This window comes from Mixophyes fleayi, chromosome 2, assembly GCF_038048845.1.
Source record: "Mixophyes fleayi isolate aMixFle1 chromosome 2, aMixFle1.hap1, whole genome shotgun sequence".
Classification (NCBI taxonomy): domain Eukaryota; kingdom Metazoa; phylum Chordata; class Amphibia; order Anura; family Limnodynastidae; genus Mixophyes; species Mixophyes fleayi.
The window spans coordinates 269,233,936-269,257,746 of NC_134403.1; the positions used below are offsets into that span (position 1 = coordinate 269,233,936).

At 39.5% G+C, this 23,811-nt stretch overlaps 1 protein-coding gene across 1 annotated transcript in view; it reads left to right on the forward strand.

Annotated features, from left to right (window-relative positions):
* LOC142139930 (complement decay-accelerating factor-like) overlaps positions 1-23,811 on the forward strand; it is a 37,837-nt gene that overhangs the window by 8,267 nt on the left and 5,759 nt on the right. Inside the window, exon 3 of the mRNA XM_075197794.1 lies at positions 6,056-6,235. Within this exon, the coding sequence (XP_075053895.1) occupies positions 6,056-6,235 (180 nt within the window). The remainder of the gene's footprint in view (positions 1-6,055; positions 6,236-23,811) is intronic.

A 23,811-nucleotide genomic window follows, 5' to 3' on the forward strand; every position in this document is an offset into this window, starting at 1 on the left:
CAGAATCTGACCTTTAAATTTAAACCCTCAGCTGATAACATGAGTGTGTAAAGTACAGATTAATCAAGTAGCAAGAATTAGCATAACTTTTATTCCTCACATGTCTGCAGTACTTTTGTGTACATAGTAATAACTGGTATCCATTGACTATATGTAAATAATTACCAATTAGAGATACTCAGGTTCAGTTCCCCGAGAACCGAACATACCCGAACTTAGCATATCCGAGTTACTTTCGTGCTTTTTCGGAAATGAAAATGAGGCAAAACGTCATTGTTACGTCGTCAGATCTCGCGAGTTTTGGATTCTATAAGTACCGCCCTCCACGGCGATCCAGCGCCATTTCACAGAGGGACACAGAAGGGGTAGCACAGTCTATAGAGCAGTTGGGCAGCAACATAGGTAGAATAGAAAAAGGAGGGGGTAGCAATGTTTTTCGAAGTCTACAGTGACGTTCAGGAGAGCTCCATTGCTGAAATAAAATTAATAGGGCATGCTTGGTCTTCTAAATCTGCAGTCCCATAATGTACAGTGTAATATAGGTAACACACAAAGAGGAGAGCTCCATTGCAAAATTGCTAATTGTCTTTGCTGAAATAGAAATTATAGGGCTAGATGGCTTGGTCTAAATCTGCAGTTACATTCTACTGTGCCATAGCTAATACAGAAACAGGAGGGGTAACATTGTTGTCACTCTAGTCTCAGTCATGATAATACTAATCCCTCTACCTCATGTGCTAAAGCCTATGTTCAAGTGCATAGTGGTTTTAAGGCAGGGAAACAAAAATGTAAATAAAAAGCTTGTACCTTTTTTAAAGAAAAAAAAAAACCTCTAGTAAAGGTGAAAGTTTACTGTAGAAAAACATAAAATTGGCAAGATGCCATTCTACCCAAAATATTACCAAGCATACCAGCATTGGGTAGCTCCCTTCTCTTAGCTAGATTTCAGCACCTGCAATGTACACTGTCATCATGTTCAACCTCATTGTGTACATCTTCCTCAAACAATACTAATTCATCCCCGCTGGAATCCACCATCACAGAAGTCTGTGTACTTTGATGTAATGGCCATCCTCATGGAACTTGTAGTTCGTTTTATGGAAGAGCTGTCGCTATTTTTGGGCAATTCTTTTAGACCAGCCCAAATGTCAAAATGTTGTGCTGACTCAGCTGCATCACCACTGGGTGTCATGGGAAAGCTTAGTTTTTCCTAGAAGCATGTGGCAGAGAAACTAAAGGAGGAGACGTTGTTCTGTCATGTACCACTTGAGCTGTTAGCCTGTTGACCAGGAGCTCATTGCATCTCTTGTGATCTGGAACAGTGGGAAATAAATACATAGCTCTTAAACCTTGGATCAAGCACAGTTGGCAAAATATAAAGATCCGATTTCAAGATGTAATATAATTGTCCCGAGAAAGGTAGTCGGAAGGCCTTACCTGCTGGTATCTGCACTGCTACGCATGGAGGCGCGGAGTCTAACCACGCCCCAGGTCTTCACCAGGAAACCCCGCGAGGAGTTTTGGACTTAGCCACTGAGACGTGTCGGTGGCGGCCCTCCCAGGTAGCTACCAGCAAGGTTAGATGAATAATCGTAGTCGGCAATCTGGGTTCAATATCGTGCAGGCACCGAGGTACATAGGAGTCAAGAAGGAGAGAAGTCAGGGAGCCAGGGGTCAGAACCGGGAGATCAATACTGGGACCAGGGGTAATCCGAAAGAGTGGTCAGGCAGGCAGGGGTCAGAATCCGGAGGTGTAAGCAGAGTGAATATCCACAGAGATATATATATATATATATATATATATATATATATATATATATATAACTAAGGAACCAAGAGACAGGCTAGCTGACTAGATACTCTGGCACCCTAGTGGTGCCAGAGTCTGGCTTAAATAGTAGCACCTGTCAATCATTGGTGAGAGTGGAAGCGTCCCTGAGCGTCTCCGTTGCCTAGCAACGGAGACGCGATGTTCGGGGCGCATGCGCCCGCACATCCGGTCTGCCGGGCGGAAGTGACGTCATGTTGCATAGCAACGGGACGAGCGCAGAGAAGGCGTCCGTCCCGACACCAGGTGGGAGTGCAGGATGGCGCCTGACAATAATTAGCGGATTTGCTTTGTTTTATTTCCTCCAATTTCTCTAGCTGCTTCTGAAAAAGTCTAATTAGGGAAATCACTTGACTCAAGCTAACAGTGTCTGCACTCTCTTCACAGGTGATTACTTCGCTGGACTAAAGTACATTCCCCCTCATATTTTATTCTTCTTGCAGCTGCTGCATTCTCCTACATGCTGTTTAACAATCCTGAAAATGACCTTAAATATTTCGGGACACAGCCAGCATCTCCTGCATGTCATTGTTATTTTTTAAAAAGTTCTGTACCACCAAGTTGATTGTGTGAGCAAAACAGGAAATGTGATGGAATTCCCCCCACTGTAATGCTTTTAGCAATATTGGTGGCATTAGCAGAAATCAGATATCCTCAGGAGATTCTAAGCCATGTTGCAATGACATCCCTTAATTTTTCAAACAGGTTGTCAGCGGTATTACCTCTGAACTGTGCTTTATCTCGTCTCTGATAACCACCTCTGACACCTGCCTTCAAGACTTCTCCCGTGCTGCTCCTCACTTATGGAATTCCCTACCATGCTCAATTAGACTTTCCCACAGCCTTCAAATCTTTAGATGCTCTTTGAAAACCCATCTCTTTTTCACACTAATGCACCCTCACAACTATCCCAATCTTCACTCTGAGCCACACTCGCTCCTCTTGTTTCAGCTGTGCCCTCTTTCCTTGAGAATGTAAGATCTCTAATGAGCAGGATCCTCCATACCCTTTGTTTTCATGTCTCCATTCATTTTGTCTGCCTTGTCTGTTCTTGTTTTATGTATGTCATGTTTTATGTATGTCCTTGTCTTCCCTACTGTACGGCGACGTGGAGCACTCTGGTGCCTTACAAATCTACGATAATAATAATATGCCGCTTAGTGAAGCAGAGTAGCCTGCCCCAGGAAAATGTGACGTACTTGGGATCATGCTGCTGTTGTTCCTGCTGGTGAAGGGAAATCACTAACCCCTGAGCTGTCACAGTCATATAATATTTAGTTTGCCCAGTTTCACTTGTCCACATATCTGTGTATAAGTGTACAGTGGGTAGAATGGCATTTTGTAGCCCAATAATTACATTTTTACAAAGCTTCTGGTAGAAGTGAGGAATAGCTTTTCTAGTAAAATGGTGTCGTGATGGAATTTGATAACGGGAACACAAGACCTCAAGTAACTGTCTAAAACCAGCTTCATTAATAGTGGCTATTGGACTAGCATAGTCACCATGGTGTCTGTGATCCGCTTTGCGACTGGGTGACAGCTTTTAATCAGGATTGTTTAACAGTCAATTGTTGTAAACTACTAGTAGTCTTCTTGGTCTGCTTCTGGGTTGAAGATCCACCCCAAGCAGCATGAGCAGCAGCAGTGGGCCTAACGCACAAGGATTCTTCTGAGGAGTCCTAGATAGGGGAGAAGTCATCTCGCTTTAGCAATTTGGATGCAGGACTAACTCCGATCACTTGTGAAGATATTGATGGTGAAGGTGTTGGGAGTGTAGATTGCAGGTGCTGGGATCTAGATGAGAGAAGGGAGGTAGCTGATGCTGTACTGCTTGTTATTTTTTTAGCATAAGTTTCTGATTTTCCCAAGAGCTTTCCATGAACTCGTTTCAAATGGCGTAACATGGATGAGGATCCTAGATTGTTAAGGTCCCTACCTCTACTGACTGTGGCTTTACAAATGGCTAGACAACTGTTGTCAGGATTTGGGTAAACATAATTCCACACATAAGAGGTGGATTTTTTGGTCTTATGCCCAGGTATGAAAATGCCCTTATCACTGGCAAGAACTGTTGCAGTCTTTGTTTGACAGTGTATGAAAATAATATTGTGACCCGTGAGGTGGTCAAAATTGACTGCAAATAACTTGAAATTAGTGTTATCGAAGTTAATAATAATATAGGAACAAAAAAGAGCAAAATTATGTGATTTTAGCATATTTCAGCAATTTTTTTAAAAAATACAGATCCAAAACCAAAACACACGAGGGCAGTTTTGTCAATACCAAAACACGAAGCTAATCCAAATCCAAAACCAGTTCACAGGGGTCTGTGAGCAGCTCTATTACCAATACAGATACCCTTGCTGCAGTAGCACAGATTTTACAAAGCCCTCAGGGGACACAGCGTCAGCAATTAGTTCAGTCTTTGCATATCCAGCAACAGAAGCCCCAGCACTAACTTCTGCAAGCACTAGATGCTGGCCTAGTAGTTCAACTGCAAGCACTCACAGCACAGCTTACAGCTTCAGCATCAAACACACTCAACCCATTGGAGCAAAGTGTATTTCTCTGTAAGAAACTGTTGGACACATTTGATTTTGGGGAGGACACTGCCCACACTGAAGAGCCAAAATAAAAAACACACTACAGATCCCTCATATATAAGAATCTGTGAACAACTACCTATTCCATCAACTTGTGGAACTTTTGCAGACATCTGCACTGAAAATATAGAAAATAACTTCCAAATGCACCACCTGTAAAGCCGGGTTCCATTATGTTCAGATATTTATAGTGATATTAACGGCTGTTTTGTGATATTAACGGCTATTTTGCAATATAATACTGTCGTACTGTGTCATGCAGTGTTTTAATTTTTTTTTTTTTCTGGTTAATACAAAATGCATCCTTTGTTATTGCCATCACAGCTTGTTCTTTTAAATTGTGTTTTTCTCTTCAGCACTGTATTTTGTTTATATCTGACTTTTACTTCATTGCTCCTGTAATATAATATTTGTAAAGTCTTGTTTAAGCAATAAAACGAAGAAACTATAATGTATCCCCAAAACAGCTAAAAACAAACACTATTATTGCCCTACCAGAAAATTATTTTCTTTTGGTTAATTCTATTTCAAAACACTTTTCTGAATTCTAGTTCTATATCAAACAATCTAATGAGTATTTGTCAATGGGTTATTTATTGGGGATTTATGAAGCTTTAAACAAGAGTTATTAACTGAGAAAAAGATAGTTAGTGGAAAGAAAAGCAGAGTATATTGGAGTTTAGACATGGCTTCCAATAAAGAATCTATGCATGTAGACTTCTATAACACATGTTGCTAATGCTGTTTTAAGTGTTCTTTTGTTCCATTTATTTCTTTGTTTAGATACAATATGGAGTCCAAAAAGGACTATAGAGTATGCCTGGCTGATGGAATTTGGAGTAATGCAGTACCTGTCTGTATTGGTAAGCCCGTAAGATACACTGATGTGGTGTTTTCCTCCTGGTAAGAGTGTGGGAAATTCTGGTGAAAACATTGGAGGAATCCAATGAGGAGTCTATTACCCAGTTAAGATTGCCACCTGTTATTAAGATGCCTTCTCTAAAAAGTTTATGGTGCTCTAACATCGTAGTTAAAAAGGATGGTTGCAGAGGCAGAAGTAGCGAGCTGTGTGCCCTCGGTACAGGGATGCGGGGAGGAGGGAACTGGGGCCCACAGCTTGCTAGTTCCCCATGCAGCAGGCTCCATTATTTCCATGTGCCCCAGTGCACCGCACCTGCTGCACCAATAGTAGTTCCGCCACTGGATAGTTGACCCTGGTTGGGAGTGTATAGATTAATAAATGTGAATTATTGGCTACATGCATACATTTTTACACAGCATTGTGCGCAGATTTCCCTGCTCGATCAAACTTACAATGTATTTTTGCTGTCTTGGACACAGTTCTATTTACCAACAATGTGAAAAAGTGTAACACATTTGCAAAAATCAGCTTTGATTGTTCTACTTAAATTAGACAACTATGCAATTTGTACCTTGAAAAGTCACTTGGTTAGTAAATAACCTCTCTTCCTTGAGAGACAGACTCCCTCAGTGTATTGCTATTTGACCATGGGACCTCTCTTGCTATAACTTGCTACATTTTTTGCTCTAGAAATTGTTATATAATTTGACTGTTTCTCCATTTCATATGCATATTAATTGACTGGATTTCTTGTTTTCTTAGTTCAGGAGTGTCCTTCCCCAATTGCAATTACTGATGGATCGTTTAACCCTGATAAAACGGATTATGTGTACCAGGATGCTGTGACCTACACCTGCAAAAGTGGCTTGTCACTTATCGGAGAAGCTTCTATATTCTGCACGTCCCATGGAAATTGGAGCTCTCATGCCCCTCAATGCAAAGGTTGGAAACTTCTTAGATGCTTTGTTTATTTTTATGGATTGTGAGTTACTCTGAATTTTAGTGTCTGTCACTAATTTTAATCTACTTTTGATAAAATGGTTTAAAAACAAAATAAAATTAAATATGTGAAGGGAACAGGGGTAGTTAAAGAGAAAAGACAAAGACAGAGGATAAGGGAAATACACTCTCAATTGAACAATAAGCACACTTGAATTGATGAGACATAAGGTGTGCATTAAATAAGCTTTGCTATACATAAACAATGATCAAATAGCAAAATAATATAGAAAATTCGTAGTGTTTAAATCTGAGTCTCGGGGGGCGGGGGTTGGGTGGCTCTGCGGAAATGTTAGTAAGGGTAATAAGAGAGGAGACAGCTGGAGTGAAATTGAGGAGAGGACAAAGCATTTAGGGGCTGATGTTTCTGATATGTTGGATGTTGAGCTGCCATTATAGTGTTCAGTCCAGCTGAGCCAAGTGTTTATAGATCAGTCTCCAGTTTGTGTATTTGCCAGACATTATTAAGTGCTTGTAAGCAGATCTGGAAGGCTCTGAGGGGTCAGGGACTCTTAAGACAGCCCTTTGACAAAACATGGTTATCATTTTAAACAAATACACAGCAAAGCCGTGTGCACTACTATTAGGTAAACACAGCTCTGCCTTCACAGCAGTATTGTGTGAAGTAGGACATACCTCCTTGTAGTCAGACCAAATCTTGACAAAGTGAGTCACCCAAATTTGGTACTGCCCAACCAGATTCAAGACAGTTGGCAGACTGTCCTGCTCTCTCCTACCTGTTCTTGCCACTTTCACCACCTTTGACTGCTGATTTTTCTAGATCAGTTGCTGCTTATCCTGGAATGTCGGGGCCCTATTTGGAAAAAAATTGTTAAATCATTAGAACCTACGTTTAATAATTAGATCTCCCTCCAGCCCCAACATTAAAATAATAGTATTCCCATTTAATAAATCTATTTCCCTCTCTCCAATCAGCTCCAGCAATAAATTAATAGCATTTACGTTTAATATAATAATTTCCCACAATCATCCCCGGCATTAAATAAATAATTAAAATTTAATAAATAGCCCTCCTCCCCAAACTCAGCCCCACATTCAATTAATAGATCCAAACTACCCCAGCATTAAATGAAACATCCTGTAACCTCACCTTAAATTAATAGACCCTGCTATTAGATTAAATAGCCCCACCATCAGCAATAACTTAATAACATTTATGTTTAATCATTGGTCGAAGTGTAAATTTAGAAGTGCTGGTATGAAAGTTTCACTTTGAAATGAATCGCTGGGGGTCGCCTAGGCTTCCCGAAGGTTTAGGGATTTTGATATAGTGAAATTAAGTTATTTTAGATTAGTGTTTCCAAAACCCAGTCCTCAGAGACCACTAACAGTGCATTGTTTCAGAAACACTATTTTAAATGCATTTTAACACTATATCGTATAATATAAAACATATTAAATGACGCAAGGCTTAGGGGAGGGTTGGCACATTTTTGCCCAGGGGCAAGACTCAACTCAGCAGCCTATTGGGGACATTTTAAAAGGGAAAAAATGCAGATTTCCAAGGTAGCCCAGTATGGGACCGGCCTGGACACCAGATGCCCAATAGACCACCCCAACATTAATTAAAGGACCCATAACACCATCTTCAATTGATAGGCTCCACTATTTAACTAATTAGCCTCAGCAAGAAATTAAATTGCCCCACTATCACCCCACAAAACATCACCCATTAAATAATCAGCCCCCACCTACACTCTACTATTACATTGCCTATCTCCCACCTACATTATCTTAAGACCCCCCCCCCACTGACTTCCATCACATATTATATTAAGGACCCCACTCCCTTCCCTCACACATTATATTAACCACACCCTCCTCCACTCTTTTCTCTCACACTTACCTTGTTCCAGCCAAGCTGTGTTGGAAAGGCAGACTCCTTTGCCTTCCTCATACTGCTCTGAAACATGGGATGGCATCTGTCACGTGGTGCGTGCCCCACCTTTCTCTAACAGATGTAGGAGGATGCCACATATAGGGGAATGGGGGCACATCCCCCACAACTTGCAAGTATTGGCAAAATACATTCATTAGTGATTCAAAGCGATCACAAGCTCAGAGAGCTTAGGGAAAAAGGTCAGGGATGCTATTTTGTGGAGAAATGTTTTGTCTAGTCCAGTGCACAAAAGCATTGGGATCTAATTAATCCTGGAGAAAATTTGTATTCAAAAGATGAGCCATCCTATGAGGATTATCCGAGGTTGAAAGTGAATCTACAATAATTCCAAATTACAGTTGAAAAACAGTGTTTCTATGTCTACCAATAGCCTAGTTTCAGTACATGAGCTAATAGGATCTGCATAAGATGAGTAGTAAGATAGTATGTATGAAGACAGGGGAGGCCAAGCCTCCGTCCCTCTGGTGTCTGTAAAGGACTTTAAGGTGAATTCTGGGCTTTTTACTCTGGAGATCTTTGAGAAATTTGAAAGGGATGCTGACTAAGAGTGTTTGCAAAAGGTAAAGAAACCTAGGGAGAATATTTAATTTAAACACCGTCACTTGACCTATTCTAGCATATTTTTTAGATCTTTTATTTGTGGCGGGACGTTGACTGAGAATAACTGGTTGTATCGCTTAGTTAAGTGTATTTTGAGGTATTTCAACTTGTGTGATTGCAATCTAAATTTAAAATTTGCTTTAAGAAGTTGTAAAATATGTTGGGGAACATTCATGGAGAGGGCTTCAGTCTTGTCGGCATTCATTTTAATATTCAATATCTGGCGATGTTCATTTATTATATCTATGACTGTAGACAAAAAAACATGTGGATGTGTTAGTGTGAGCAGCGTATTGTCTATGTAAAGAGCCAACTTGTGTTTTTGAGGACTGACTTTAATTCCTGTGATATTGGGGTTGTTCCAAAAAGTAGCTGCAAGAGGTTCCGTGGTTAGTGCATACAGGAGGGGAGACAATTGGCAGGCCTGTCTGATTCTGTTTTTTATTTGGAAGGAAGGCGAGCAGAAGCCATTTGCTAGGGACACTGCAATTGAGTTGTAGTAAAACACTGAAATACCTTTTAGAAAGGGACTGGAGAATCCCATCTCCCATGGAGTATTGCACGTGAATGGCCAGACAACACCGTTGAAGGCTTTTCTGCATCAAGGGTTAACACCAGAGTGGGAGTTGCAATCTTAATAGCACAGTTGGTCAAATCTATAACCTTTCTGGTATTGACTGCTGCTTGGCAGCTGGGGATGAATACCACTTGATCAAGGTGTACCAAAGATGATATAGCTGTGGCAAGTCTGTTTGCTACCAGTTTTTCTGTCTGAGTAGTAAAATGGGCCTGTAACTAGAACACAAGTTGGGGTCACATCCTTCTTTAGGTATGACTACAATGTCTGCTCTGGTGGTTTCCCTGTCCAATTCTTGCCCTGGAGAATGGAGTTGAACAAATATAGGAGGAGGGGCATGAGGGCTGAGGATTTTTTTGTTCTTTTTAGTGCACGGCTGTGCAGCCCCAGGCTGCATATGACTTTATTGATTAAAGAGTGAGAGCCTCTGTGTATTTGTACACTGGAGATATGCTCCAGAGGTAACAACTTTGGTTGTCTCGACTCCACGTGGACTCTAAAACACGGAATCACTGAGATAGTGATTATTTATAAGAACTGGATTGGCAAACATGAGTTACACCTTGAAATTTTATCGAGATATAACCAATGTACATAATGATAATGACAATCCGATTTTTTAGGGTGTCAGTGAATGGCGTCATAGCGGTATCTTGTTACTATTAGTGTTTATATAATTGGTTAATACGATTAGTGTTAGAATATACTGCCTATTAGAAAGCGGAAAATGAGCCAGTGACTCCAGCATGTGCAATTCAAATTATCCATTTGCTCAACACAGGCTCTGGGTAAACAGTGTTTGTCTGGAAACAGTGTGACTTTACAGTTCCAGCCTCTAGAAGCATTCGGAGAGACATCTTCCAAATTATTACAAAGTACAGCAAATATATGCTGCAGAGATGAGGATTGAGAGCCCATTTGGACTAAGATTGTGGGTTTTGCCTTCTGCTTAAAAGGATCAAATGTGTGGCCATTATGTGCATGAATTATCAATATTTATGAAATACCATTCAATGTCCAGTGTCAACAGTATTGCTCTATAATTTTATAATGCTGGGCGCTCATCAAATGTTTTACCAAATAATGCAGATCTAGTGATCCAAAGATGTTATAAAATCAATCAATAGATGGTTGTTAACATTTATTAAAATACAATAAAAATACAAAAAAGGTTTAGTCACGTGTTACCATGAATATATGGCTAATAATTGAGAAATAATGATATGTACATTAAGGGATTAATATCGCTGAAATGAATAACGTGATCTAGACAATATTATATATAATATCAATCAGACTGCATCTGAACAGATAAATTCATAGACATAAATGAAAACCATTGAAGGAAATCTTATCAAAAAGAGTCCATATATCACAGTTCTATTGATCCAGATTGGTGATGCGTGCTGCTGAGGATACATGCCCCATAATAAATGTAAAAATATATAAACAGTCCTCACGAGGGTTGTGAACTTCCAATTCAGAGAAATCCGTCACGTTTACAAACATGTATCAAAAAATGATGAATGAATCAGACAAATAGTTGTATAGATTCCATGTAAAAATGATACTTGCGGTTTGAAGATTACCGGGTGTGGAGTTCACTCTTAGCAATAATCCAGTATATTGTCCCAATGATAGAAAGACGTCCAATGTATCAGCTAGTCAAATAGGTAAAATATAAATGAAGAAAAAAAGGGGGAGATGGTTCAGCAGCGGGTGATCACGCCGCTGCTGCTAGCGGCTAACGGTGCGTTCCACTGTGGAACGCAAACGCACTTCCGGTATTAGCGTCACTTCCGGATAGTGCTTAGGCCAATAGAATGATATCATTCTATTGGCCTAAGCACTATCCGGAAGTGACGCTAATGGAATCTATACAACTATTTGTCTGATTCATTCATCATTTTTTGATACATGTTTGTAAACGTGACGGATTTCTCTGAATTGGAAGTTCACAACCCTCGTGAGGACTGTTTATATATTTTTACATTTTTACATTTATTATGGGGCATGTATCCTCAGCAGCACGCATCACCAATCTGGATCAATAGAACTGTGATATATGGACTCTTTTTGATAAGATTTCCTTCAATGGTTTTCATTTATGTCTATGAATTTATCTGTTCAGATGCAGTCTGATTGATATTATATATAATATTGTCTAGCTCACGTTATTCATTTCAGCGATATTAATCCCTTAATGTACATATCATTATTTCTCAATTATTAGCCATATATTCATGGTAACACGTGACTAAACCTTTTTTGTATTTTTATTGTATTTTAATAAATGTTAACAACCATCTATTGATTGATTTTATAACATCTTTGGATCACTAGATCTGCATTATTTGGTAAAACATTTGATGAGCGCCCAGCATTATAAAATTCTAGATTTAATCCAAAGGGAGGGATACCCTTAGCAGGTGCAGCTCTCACAAACCTTGGGAAGAGAGCGCGGTTCTATATTATAATAGTATTGCTCTATGGCATAATATAGAAACAGAACTTTTCTAATACCTGGAGAAGTATAGCCACTAGATGTTTACTATTTACACAGCAAGTGACTGCTGATTCTGAAGGAATTATTTCTGTGCAATGTTATCTAATGGTATCTCTGCTATAGATATAGATATAAATAGATTATAATGTATGTATGTGTATGTGTGTGTGTGTATATGTGTATATATATATATATATATATATATATATATATATATATATATATATATATATATATATATATATATGTGTGTATATGTGTGTGTGTGTATCTGTATATTTATTATATTTTAATAAATTGTTCTTTATCATCAGCACTCTTAAATATTTATTTGCTTTCTTTTGTTTCAAGTTCGTAACAAGTACAGTACCAGCAGATACTATAAGCACCAATTAATGGTCCATTAGTGCCTGGTTACTGCCATTCTTGTTTCAGTAAATAAAGCTATTCATTGAAGTCTGTAATGGGATGCAGGAATCTTACATTTTTGTGTAAAGGTCTAAAACTATCTGTTTCTGTTGGCTGTGAATAAGGAGTACTTCTCTTTAGCAGGATAACCAGTGAGTAGGTATGATAGATTTGTGGTGGCGATGAGGGGACTTTATTGAGCTGTTGCCACTCTGCTAGTGATGTTTGAGCACTCAATTAGCAAAGTGGTTTTTTTTTTTCATTTTTTCTTTCTGAGATCCTCTGTTAACTTTGAGTGTAGTGGTGGACTACCAGCGTTTCTGTTGCGGTCTTCACAGATGGCCTTGTAGTTGTCTGATTGGCAACTTGGGGAGGCAGTAGAGTGTAATTGGTTTTCATAGGCATGTCGTCTGCAACCACAAGCAGTGTTAAACTTTATGCAAATAATGTCATTGGCTATAGAATCACATTGATCCTAGAAGCAAATAAGCCCCCAATGTTGAAAATGATGTTTGTAAGCTGTTACTGTGAATTGGCAGTTGGTAAATAAAATTAAGCTGTCTGGCCACGAAGAACTAATATAAGAGTGTTTCTAATTTGGGACACAGCAGAAAAGGTTAAGAAATCCACAACAACTGTCCGGTCTATTAGCATAGTATCCAACTACTACAATGTCACTCAATAAGGTCTGCTGGCTGACTAGTTTGAATGGTGCGTGTCTCACTAGGAACATTTACCCACTTGCCCACTGTCTGGGGAGCCCCGAGTAAAGTTGCATGTGTTAAGCACTCACGTGTGCTGAATGTAATAGACGGAGTAGTGCCTTATATTCCCCCTTAAGTGGCAGTAGTTTGGGTGTCAAGGGTCCCTCAATGGGGTCTGGGTTCTGAGCTACTGTGGCTAATCAACTATCCGGTGCTATGTGTGAGATCACGAGCTGACGCAAAAGGAAGGACTAAATCTGATTTTCGGTCCCACAACGGTATGTGAAGAGTAGCCTGACTTCACAGATGATCTGGAGCAGAAGTGAGTGTCAGTGGGTGTGAGGATCTCAATTTCGTTAGTGTATAATGTAAAGGCGGCATTGTCCCATCAGAGAAAGCATATATGGCCTGAAACGTGCACCACTCAATTTCCCAGAGGAGGTAGACCCAAGTCCGGACAGCCACTTAGTTCAGGTCACCAAGGCTGGAGAGGGCCCCTTCTGTTATCTGAAGTCTTCGAAGTTGGACATGGAATAGAATTCTAAATTAGGGATGGGTTATCCCAAATGGATTTAGATAACAAATTCAATACTGCAGGAGCCCAGAAACGCTGCATCTGTGCAAAATGGCATCCAAGCCACGCCCCTCAATCTAATTTATAAAAAAAAAATAATTGACCCTTCCACCCTTAAGTTTGTGTATAGTTAGTGTTTAGCCCACTTTAAGCTGTATACATTATGATTTTGTTTGCATTTCGTAACAGTGTAATTTTCCTCAATTGTGTGTGCCTTTGCTGTTTTGTAGATAACTTTGTATGTGTGTATAATATTTATGTCTTAGAACGATTTTTTCCTAAAAAATTGTAGAGGTCCAGGAAATGACTAATTACAATTTAGTGTTTTCCTTGCTTCTGACTGTACAATATATACATAACAGAGGGTAATGTTCAGTAGATATCCAGTACCAAATGAACATTCCAGCTTTGCTGTGCAAAAAAATAACTTTTGTTTATTGTACAAATACCTTACTAGCCTACTTGCCCAAAATATCTGTGAGAATCACAAAAATTCAGAGGAGTCCGGAAGAGTATCATGGCAGGGGGGGCAGGGCATGATGACCCAAACTGCGGTGTAGTGCTCACCACAGTTGCTACTTAAATCTCCCGTTCAGGATCTCCCAGAGGGGAGGTAAAAACAAAAACAATAAAAAAAACTGACAAGTATGTCAAATGCATTCAGTAAGGACAGATCTACTTTAACAATGTCTTCCAACTTTGCATCAGCTTGAATCTGGATAAGGAGCGTGCCCATGTTTGATCGGGGTGTGGTCACCCCACCCCATGGGCATACTTTTAAATTGCCCGGCTGTCCTTTACCCACCTCCTCTCCAATGGAGCACCCAATCACTTGTGCTCTGCTACGCAATAGAAACAGTGACACTATATTTGTATGTATGTATGTATGTATGTATGTATGTATGTATGTATTTATAATTAAAATAACATACGAGATGTAGGGTATTTGGGCAGTATGTGGCAAATATTAGCACACATGCTAACATGCCGGCATTGTTACGACAGAATTGTTGAATTTAGTTATACAGTGGAAATTTTATAATGACATGGTTTGATCTTTTCTCCATGTATCAGAAATATAATTGTTTTCTAGTTTTGTTAGAACAGTGTTGAACAAATCTGTGCCAATTTTATGACCAGAGAAATCCCCTCTTTGGTGCAATTTCATTAAATATGTGGGAACACAGGAAACACTAGGGAATGGTGCAGCCTCCAATATAGGAGACATCAGAGAGAGGTGGAGAAACATAGGAGAGGTGGGGGACACATGGCTGACAGTTTTGCATCATTTAATACATTAATGTTATAATATTCTATATAGTGTTAAAAAAATCTAAAATCATTTTCATGCTATCAAAATTCCTAAAGCTTCTGGGGGCCTTAGTGTAACATCCTGGAGTGACTATAGTCAGGGCCGTCTCTTCCATTGGGCACGATGGGCAGGTGCCCAGGGGCCCTGCAGGCAAGGGGGGCCCGTCCGAATCCCCAAAAAAAAATATATATATATTTTTTTTTAATACTTACCTTGCGGTCACATCAGCGGTGATCCGGCTCCCTCCCTGGTCCCCTCTTCCGTGCTGTGCTCACAGTGAATGTCACGCCCAGCATTCACTGCAACCACAGCACGGAAGAGGGCAGAAGAGACTCAGCGCCGTGGAAAAAAGAAGAGGATCGGACTTAAGGTAAGTTAAGGGGGCCCCTATATCTATCTATATATATATATATATATATATATATATATATATATATAATCACGTTTTTTTTTTACACACACACTATATATATATATATATATATATATATATATATATTTATTTATTATTTTTTTTAGGGGCCCGGTACACTGCATTGCCCGGGGGCCCATAAAGTTTTTAAGGTGGCCCTGACTATAGTGCAAGGACTTGCTACTTATTCTTCAATGTTGTTCTTCCTCATTCCTCACAATTCAGATTTTGTTTGTATGAAAATGGGTGACAGAGGGGCAATGGTACTGGAATGAATTACTCGCTCCCAACTCAATAACCGACAGAAGAAACTTTAATCTTTTCTTTTTGGATCAAAGCAGTTAAGGTGGAAAAAGGAAACTCTTAAATAATATATTCAATACACATTGGTTAGACTATGAATTTTACATAGACAATTCCCTAAGCAGTTTGCAGGATAATTAACTAGACGCTTTAAATAACAGGTAAACAATAAGTTCAATAAACAGCCTAGCAATCAAACTAGATAAATCCCTGAGCATAATACCAACGTGTACATCTTGTTTCTGGTGCGTTTAATAGTCCTGCATCACCAGTGTACAATACTCTCCCACACAGTGGTAAGGTTCCCCACAATATTCCAGTCTTTTATTTGAAATTAAGGTGAAGTAGAAACAGTTGTTAATTCCTTTTACAAATGGATGAAATGATGCAGTTTCTGTAACTGATTGCTCCTTTATCAGCACAATCGTTGCACAGATTAATACTCTTTATCTGCCGGCAATAGTGTTGTAGCATAATTGTCTGGAGATAGGACAAATAACATTCTAGGGTTGGCTGGGCTTTGTGGTTCCACAGAACTGAACTCTATCTAATAGCTACAAGGTTCCAGTAACAAAGCTACTGCTTGTGTAGGAAGCATAATATAAATGCTGGATCCCTTTTAGTTGTGGGATGCAGTACATACACTGCAGGCACATTACTACTGTTTTATCTTTAAATGGTACTCCAATGCATGCAGAGTCTCGTAATCCTACAAATCCAAATAAAGTTCTGATAGATAATTCAGTCCCTGTACAAAACAAAATGGCTGATCCTTGGTGCTGCATTCGCGGTCTTAAAATGGTGGTGGTTAACCATACATGCCAACTCTCCTGGAAAGTCCGGGAGACTCCCGAAATTCGGATCAGTCTCCCGGCTCGCGCGAGAGCTATCATTTCTCCCGCATCCTGGAACCCACGCCATTTTGGAGGGCGGGAGGGGGCAGGGTGAGGCCAATCGTGTCATTTTGGCCCCACCCCCCATGACGTACATGCCGTTTTCGCGGGGGCGGGGCCAAAATGACGCGATTGTGCCCGTCCCTCCCCCCTCCCGCCCTCCAGTCATGCCCCCTCTCCCGGAAACAAGTTTCCAGGAGTAGGTAAGTATGTGGTTAACAAACACAATTCCTTTAACTGATGGGCAGTCTTAATTACAGTTCTGGAACCATGGCCGGATTAAGGGGACGACGACAGGGGGCATGTGCCCCCCTCTCTCTGAGGGCCCCCCGCCGCCTGCATGACCCCCTCTGCTGACAGCAGCCGCGGTGCTGCTGACAAAGAGTGGTGGCATTTGTCAGTGGAGACCCCACCGGCCGCTGCATCTGACAGCTGTCAATTGCGCTCAGACAGCAACTGACAGCAGGCTGTCAGATGCAGCGGCCGGCGGGATCTCCACTGACACATACGACCACTCTTTGTCAGCAGCACCGAGGCTGCTGTACAATCCAAAATGGCCGAAATGGAGCTGCTGCGCATGTGCAGCCACAGCAGCTCCTCCTCGGCATGAAGAGAGTAGATGAGTCGCCTACTCTCTATATAATTAAATATATCTAGAAGATATCTCCTGAAATATGTATATACATATGATTATTCATCCTATGTATATACATATTTAAGAAGACCCTTCATAGCATGATTATTACTTGACAGCTTATATATATTTTTTTTTAATAAAGCGCTATTGTACTTTTTACATCTCCTTTCTTGTCATTATTGCTGCCAATGACTGAGACTGGAAGAGAGGGATTATACAACTGATCCTCTAAAGAATTAATCTTGTTCCAATTTGGAGAGACCATCTGGTACGCAGTTTATATTTACATACCTTTTTTATATGGCTGGTACACACGGGTGTTTTATATATTATAATTGTTGATTTCTGGGCATAAGTATTTTTGCACGATAAGGAAGCCCCATAGGTGGTATATTTTTCACAGGTGGTGTGATTGCACATCCTGACAATACTACTCTATGTTGTGCTCTGTTTTTTGCATTGTCCATTACTTGACCAACTGGGAGTAACAATCTATGAAGATGATCTTCCTTTTCTGATTAGACGACCTACCAATATCTTATGGTACGCATGATATTACATCCATTTACGCTATACAAGTGATAATACACATTGAGGCGCCCTGCCTGTCTTCTGTTACAATATATATATATATATATATATATATATATATATATATATATATATATATATATATATATATATATATATATATATATATATATATTAATCATGCAGGACCCTCTATTTTATTAATCATTATATATAGTGGATGCAAAGGGGCACCGAGTGTGTGGATGCGATCCAGGGGCACCGAGTGTGTGGATGCGATCCAGGGGCACAGAGTGTGTGGATGCGATCCAGGGGCACAGAGTGAGTTAGCTGTAAATTATTATTTGACAGAAATATAATAGAAAAAATATATAAAAATATTATTTTTCCTTGGCTTTATGTGTATTATTTTTGCAAACAACTGACTAAGTATTTCCGTCCTGACCTAAATTCTTATTACGTTATTTTGATCCAACTACTTATAAAACGGGACTGCTCGGTAATTATTTTGGAGGGGTGCCTTGAATGAATTATGGATACTCTAAGGGTGCCACAAACTGCAAAAGATTGGGAACCATTGCCTTAATTTTAGATCTTAGGGGCCCCCCTGTCTTAAGTGCCCCGGGCCCCCCAAAGCCTTAATCCAGCTCTGTCTGGAAAAGTCATATCTAACTACCAATGAGGTTGTTTCCCTTGATATATTGCAAAAACTTTAATTACTGTGTGCTTTTATATCTTGAAGCTGGCTGTGACTTGTAGTGCCACGCTGTTGCACAGTCTCTTTCATACTGGGACTCACTCTCCCAGTACTTCCGATTAATAATTTAAGTGTTCCAAATATAGTCTAAGGATTTATACTTGGAACTGTACTCTTCTTTCTCTCTACTGTTATGTCTCAAATGGTAAAAAGTCCCACTCTTATAGGGTATAGTATACAGACTCACTCCAGCACACTAGACTGATGATGTCTCTGTTGCTGCCTTGTCTTTCAGGGAAAACATGTCAGTATAGCTGCTGTTAAACTCCAACTAGCCCTTTGCTTATCTGTTTTTCTGTTTCAGTTTTCTTCACACAGCACCTCAACTGCACTTCCCCACCTTTCCTCTCAGCAAAAGTTCCTTGGAAACACTCACCCAAAAGCTTGTGGGATGAACCAATAAGCAGCAGGAGCAGGGAAACTCTGGGTACTATGATATATGTGTATGGTTCCTTTAAAAAGGTCTGTGCAAGCTCAGGGAGCAAACTCTGGGGTACTACATTAGTAATTACCCACTTCAGGGACCACATATTACCCTTAATCTCAGTAATAAGTTAAAACAATATATTTAATCAAAGAAAGAAAACTATTTGTAATAACATATTACCAGACATTTTTAAACAAGTGTTACAAACTATAACAAACAAATCTGAAGGTAAAAGTACATAGGGATTTATCTTTAAGCACTATTTTCAAGCGACAGTTTCCACATAAATTTAGCTAATCCCAATTCTTGGTACATATATCAAACCATAAAAAGAACAATGGAATCACTAGACTGTAAAATGATCTCCTTATAATATACATTGTCCAGAGTGTGATCTTCTTTCCGATCTAAACTCCAGAGTCCTTTATTTATAAGTTGAGTCAACACCTGAACTCAATAGTGAAGGACGTTGAATTATTAAAGATTCCTTATTTTCTCTTTTTCTCTCTTCATTCAAAGCAGCTTTGAACTCCACCCCATATATGTATATGAACATGCAAAAAGAGATACAAGAAACAGTGTAATTCCCGTCTTAATACCATGAGAAATAAATTCTATTTAAAATAAAATCACATTTGATTTAATATAAATAAAAACAATAGTATAGCACTCTGTGCGATGATAAACTCATACCAGATGGTAAAGAAAATGTCCAGACAAATAAACAGTAAGCACCCGGAATACTGCCGTACTACTGGGCTCCTCTTATGAGAATCCAATCAAAGGTTCATTGTTTCTCGTGCTACACATCGACGCGTTTCAACGTGCAAAGTCTTTTTCAATCACTTTGCTGTACACCTTTACAAGTTGAAATTAGGGATGCCCAGGCTCAGTACTTTCGCGCGCCCTTGGAACTGAAAATGAGGCAAAATGTCATTGTTATGTCATCGGATCTCGTGAGTTTTGGATTCTATAAGTACCGCCCTCCATGGTGATCCAGAGCCATTTCACAGAGGGACACAGAAGGGGTAGCACGGTTTTTGGCATTCTCTAGTGCAGTAGGGCAGCGTCATGGGTAGAGAAGAAAGAGGAGGGGTAGCAGTGTTCAAATTCTCCAGTGACATTCAGGAGTTCGCCATTGCTAATTGTCATTTCTGAAATAGAAATAATAGGGCTGGCATTCTTGGTCTAAATCTGCAGTCACATTGTTCTGTGTTATATAGGTAACACACAAAGTGGAGTGCTCCATTGCTAATTATCAGTGCTGAAACAGAAATTGTAATAATGGGGCTGTCAGTGTTCATAAAATTCTGCAGTGACATTCTACTGTGCCATAGCTCATACAGAAACAGGACGGGTGGCATTGTTCTTGTCACTCTACAGTCTCAGTCATGATAATACTAATCCCTCTACCTCATGTGCTAAAGCCTATGTTCAAGTGCATAGTGGTTTTAAGTCAGGGACACAAAAATGTTAATAAAAAACTTGTACCTTTTTTGAAAAAAAAAAAACCTGTAGAAAAACATAAATTTGCCAAAATGCCATTCTACCCAAAATATTACCAAGTATACCAGCATCAGCTAGCTCCCTTCTCTCAGCTAAGTCTCAGCACCTGCAATCTACACTGGTCATCATAATCTCCCTCATCAGTGTGTACATCATCCTCAAACAATATAAATTCATCCCCACTGGAATCCACCATCACAGAAGTCTGTGTACTTTGATGTAAATGCCGGTAATGGCCTTCCTCATGGAATTTGTAGTTCGTTTTACGGAAAAGCTGTCACAATTTTTGGGCAATTCTTTTAGACCAGGTCAAATGTCAAAATGTTGTGTAGAATCAGCTTTCCTAAGACACCCAGTGGTTATGCAGATAAGTTTATCCTAGCAGCAATTTCCAGAGAAACTGAAGTAGGAGACGTCATTGTGTCATGTACCACTTCAGCTGTCAGCTTGCTGACCAGGAGCTTATTGCATCTCTTGAGATCTGGGTCAGTTGGAAAGAAAGATAAGACATATTTCTTAAACCTAGGTTCAAGCACAGTTAATGGTATAGGTGTAACCCAGTTGGCCAGTAACCCAGTGGATGTGCCAGTTCTGTGTACCAGCATTTTAACAGCCCCTCCCCCACATCATACCTCAACTTTCAATCAGTACCTGATTTGAAGTCACAGAATTTGAAACAAAAGACTGGTATATGTTTTATATAGGTTTAGGTGTTTGTGGTATTGGAGCTCTTTACCGACTGCTCAGATTCCAGAGACCTCCGCCCTAGAGTAGGAGCGATCTTTGTCGCAGGTACACTACAAATAACATTTCAGCACACTGATACCTATACTGTAGAAAATGGAAAATATTCAGTAATGGGACTGTCTTCTCTCACAGTACCTAGCATAATTGAATTATTAATTGCACACTTACCTGCTGATGCATGTTTTACAGTTTCTGGAGGAGCAAAGACTATTCTCTTCTTATTGTCCACACTAAAGCTGAGTAATATCTGTTTTTAATAGATATATATCATGCATTGTATCTAATTCTAACAAATTGAAAACAAAGATGCACTCGTACAGCTCAAATTATTCACCATCAATAAGCCTAAAGTGACCATAATCTCACTTTGTTTGTTTGTGTGTGTGTGTGTGTGTGTGTGTGTGTGTGAAGGAGTTTGGTTATTAACAAATTTATCCATTTTGATAGAGATATACATACACACACACACACACACACACACACACACACACACACACACACACACACACAGAGTGTAGCGTGAAAGGGAGATAGAAAACATGTGAAACTCCACTAGCACTAGAAAAGTAATATCACAGATGAACTCTCCTCTAATGTCCAGCTGATGACTAAAGATTCTGCTCCTAATTTGCGCCCCTATCTCATATGATGAGGTAGTCACTGCTATAAGTGAAACTGTGGAACAGCTTACGCAACAGCAAGAAAATAAATGAGCATGGACAATTAAAGAACTTAAGGATTAAGTGTCCAAAACGGATGAACAAGTCCACCTCAATGAGTGAAGGATGGGAGAGAATTTCCACTAACTTGAAAACATGGAATCCATATTTAAAACTCAAACGCAAATGCTATACAAATAGGATGACCTGGAGAATAGATCTAGGATAAATAATCTTCATTTAGTGGGTCAAACAGAATTAAAGACCCAGCCCTAGTAACATTTTTGTCCACAAACTTACCAAAGATCTTGAAAATTACAGATGAGATAAACAGTTTGGAAATTGAACTTAACCATACACTAGGGCCACCAAGACAGAATCTGAATGGGAACGGTCATCTTTAAATGCCTCCATTACACTCGTAAAAATATAATACGGTCTGCTGATAAAGTCTGGTCCAATTATTTGGGAAGATAACCACTTATTGCTTTCCCAGGCTTATTCCGCAGAAGTCACCAGAGCAAGGAAGAAATTCTCGCCAGCTTGTACTAAACAGGTAAAGGCAAGAAGGAAGTTTGCCCTACTTTACACGGCAAGTTTAAGAATCTTTGTTGGTAAAGAGCAAAAGGAATTCACAACGGCTGATGATGCACAAGCATTTCTTGAGAAATAGCAAATGGGAGCAGAAGCTATAAAGTCTTTTCACATGCCTTCACCCGACACTTTCTAGTTACTGATAATCATACAAGAAGAAGTGTAAACTAGATATCCTTTGATTTTTATTACTGTTCTCTCATGTTATGGTTGGTAATTCTATGTATTGTATATAATATAGTTTTTTGAGGTCCAGGTATTTAGGATGTAATAGTAAAACTTTATATCCTTGATATTAGCTTCATACTTGAACTCAATATGATAACTCAGTGTTTTGTTGTAATTTTAGACAGGTCTAATGTGCCCACTGTTATAATTCTATTATTTGCCTAATTGCCTATTTGCCTAATTCCTTTTGGTGCAAGTTAGTTCTTGGATGAAGGGGGGAGTGTTGTGGAGACCCAAATACTATTTTAAGGCGATGTGTCTCACTTTGAGGAAATTCAAAAGTTTTGCTTGTTTAAAAGCTCAACTTTTAAATAAAACAAATAAGTTTACAATATATTTTACTATTGTGATTTGAAATCTATATTTTATTCTGCCTTATATATTTCATAAACCAACTGCATCTACAATATTACACGTGTGTGGGGTGAGGAGCAGAAAGTTGGGGTGAGGAATTTATTAAATATTCATTGCAGCTTTGTTACCACAAATAACGACTGTAAATGGCAATATGGCATGTGATCCTCAACTACCAGAACCACTTTGCAACCTGTAGTAGCCCCTTTTACAAGGAACTTGATGTGTCCCACAGTACTTGATCACAATTTTGTTAGTGGTGTGAACAGAACACACAAGTACTGAGCAACTGTGACGGTATCAGAATAATCCAAAAACAAGCTGAGAGAAGGATAGGCAGAGGTTAATGCAAATCCATTTAAACAGGCCAAAGTCAGGGCAGGCAGAGGTAAATCCAGTTCCGTTTAACAATCCAAGGTCAGGAGCAGGAGAAGAAAGTAAAATCCAACATCCATCTGGGCCAAAAGCAAGGAGACAAGATCAGGTTAGGATACAATGGCATACTAGGTCAAGTAGGAACTATCCCACTACTGGTGTTAAACAGGAAGGGGTTTATAAAGACAGAGGAATCAAATGAGAATCAGGTGATTTAGCTGCACAAGTGCAGCGACACTTATTGTAAGTAACTTGGCCAACTGATGCTTCCTAGATATATCCTGCCGCCTGCTCCTGTCCGACAGGAAGAAGATGCTGGCTTCTGTTACTTGGCAGCTAGCCCGGGATCCAGCCACGACCTCTGTATCGCTTAAAAAACAATTTAATTGAGTTCTGTTCATGGAATACAGGCAGCATAAATTCTCATGTAAAGGAAAATACATATTTGAATAAGTTCAAAGCCATGATCTCAACAAAGTGATGCCATCTTCCAT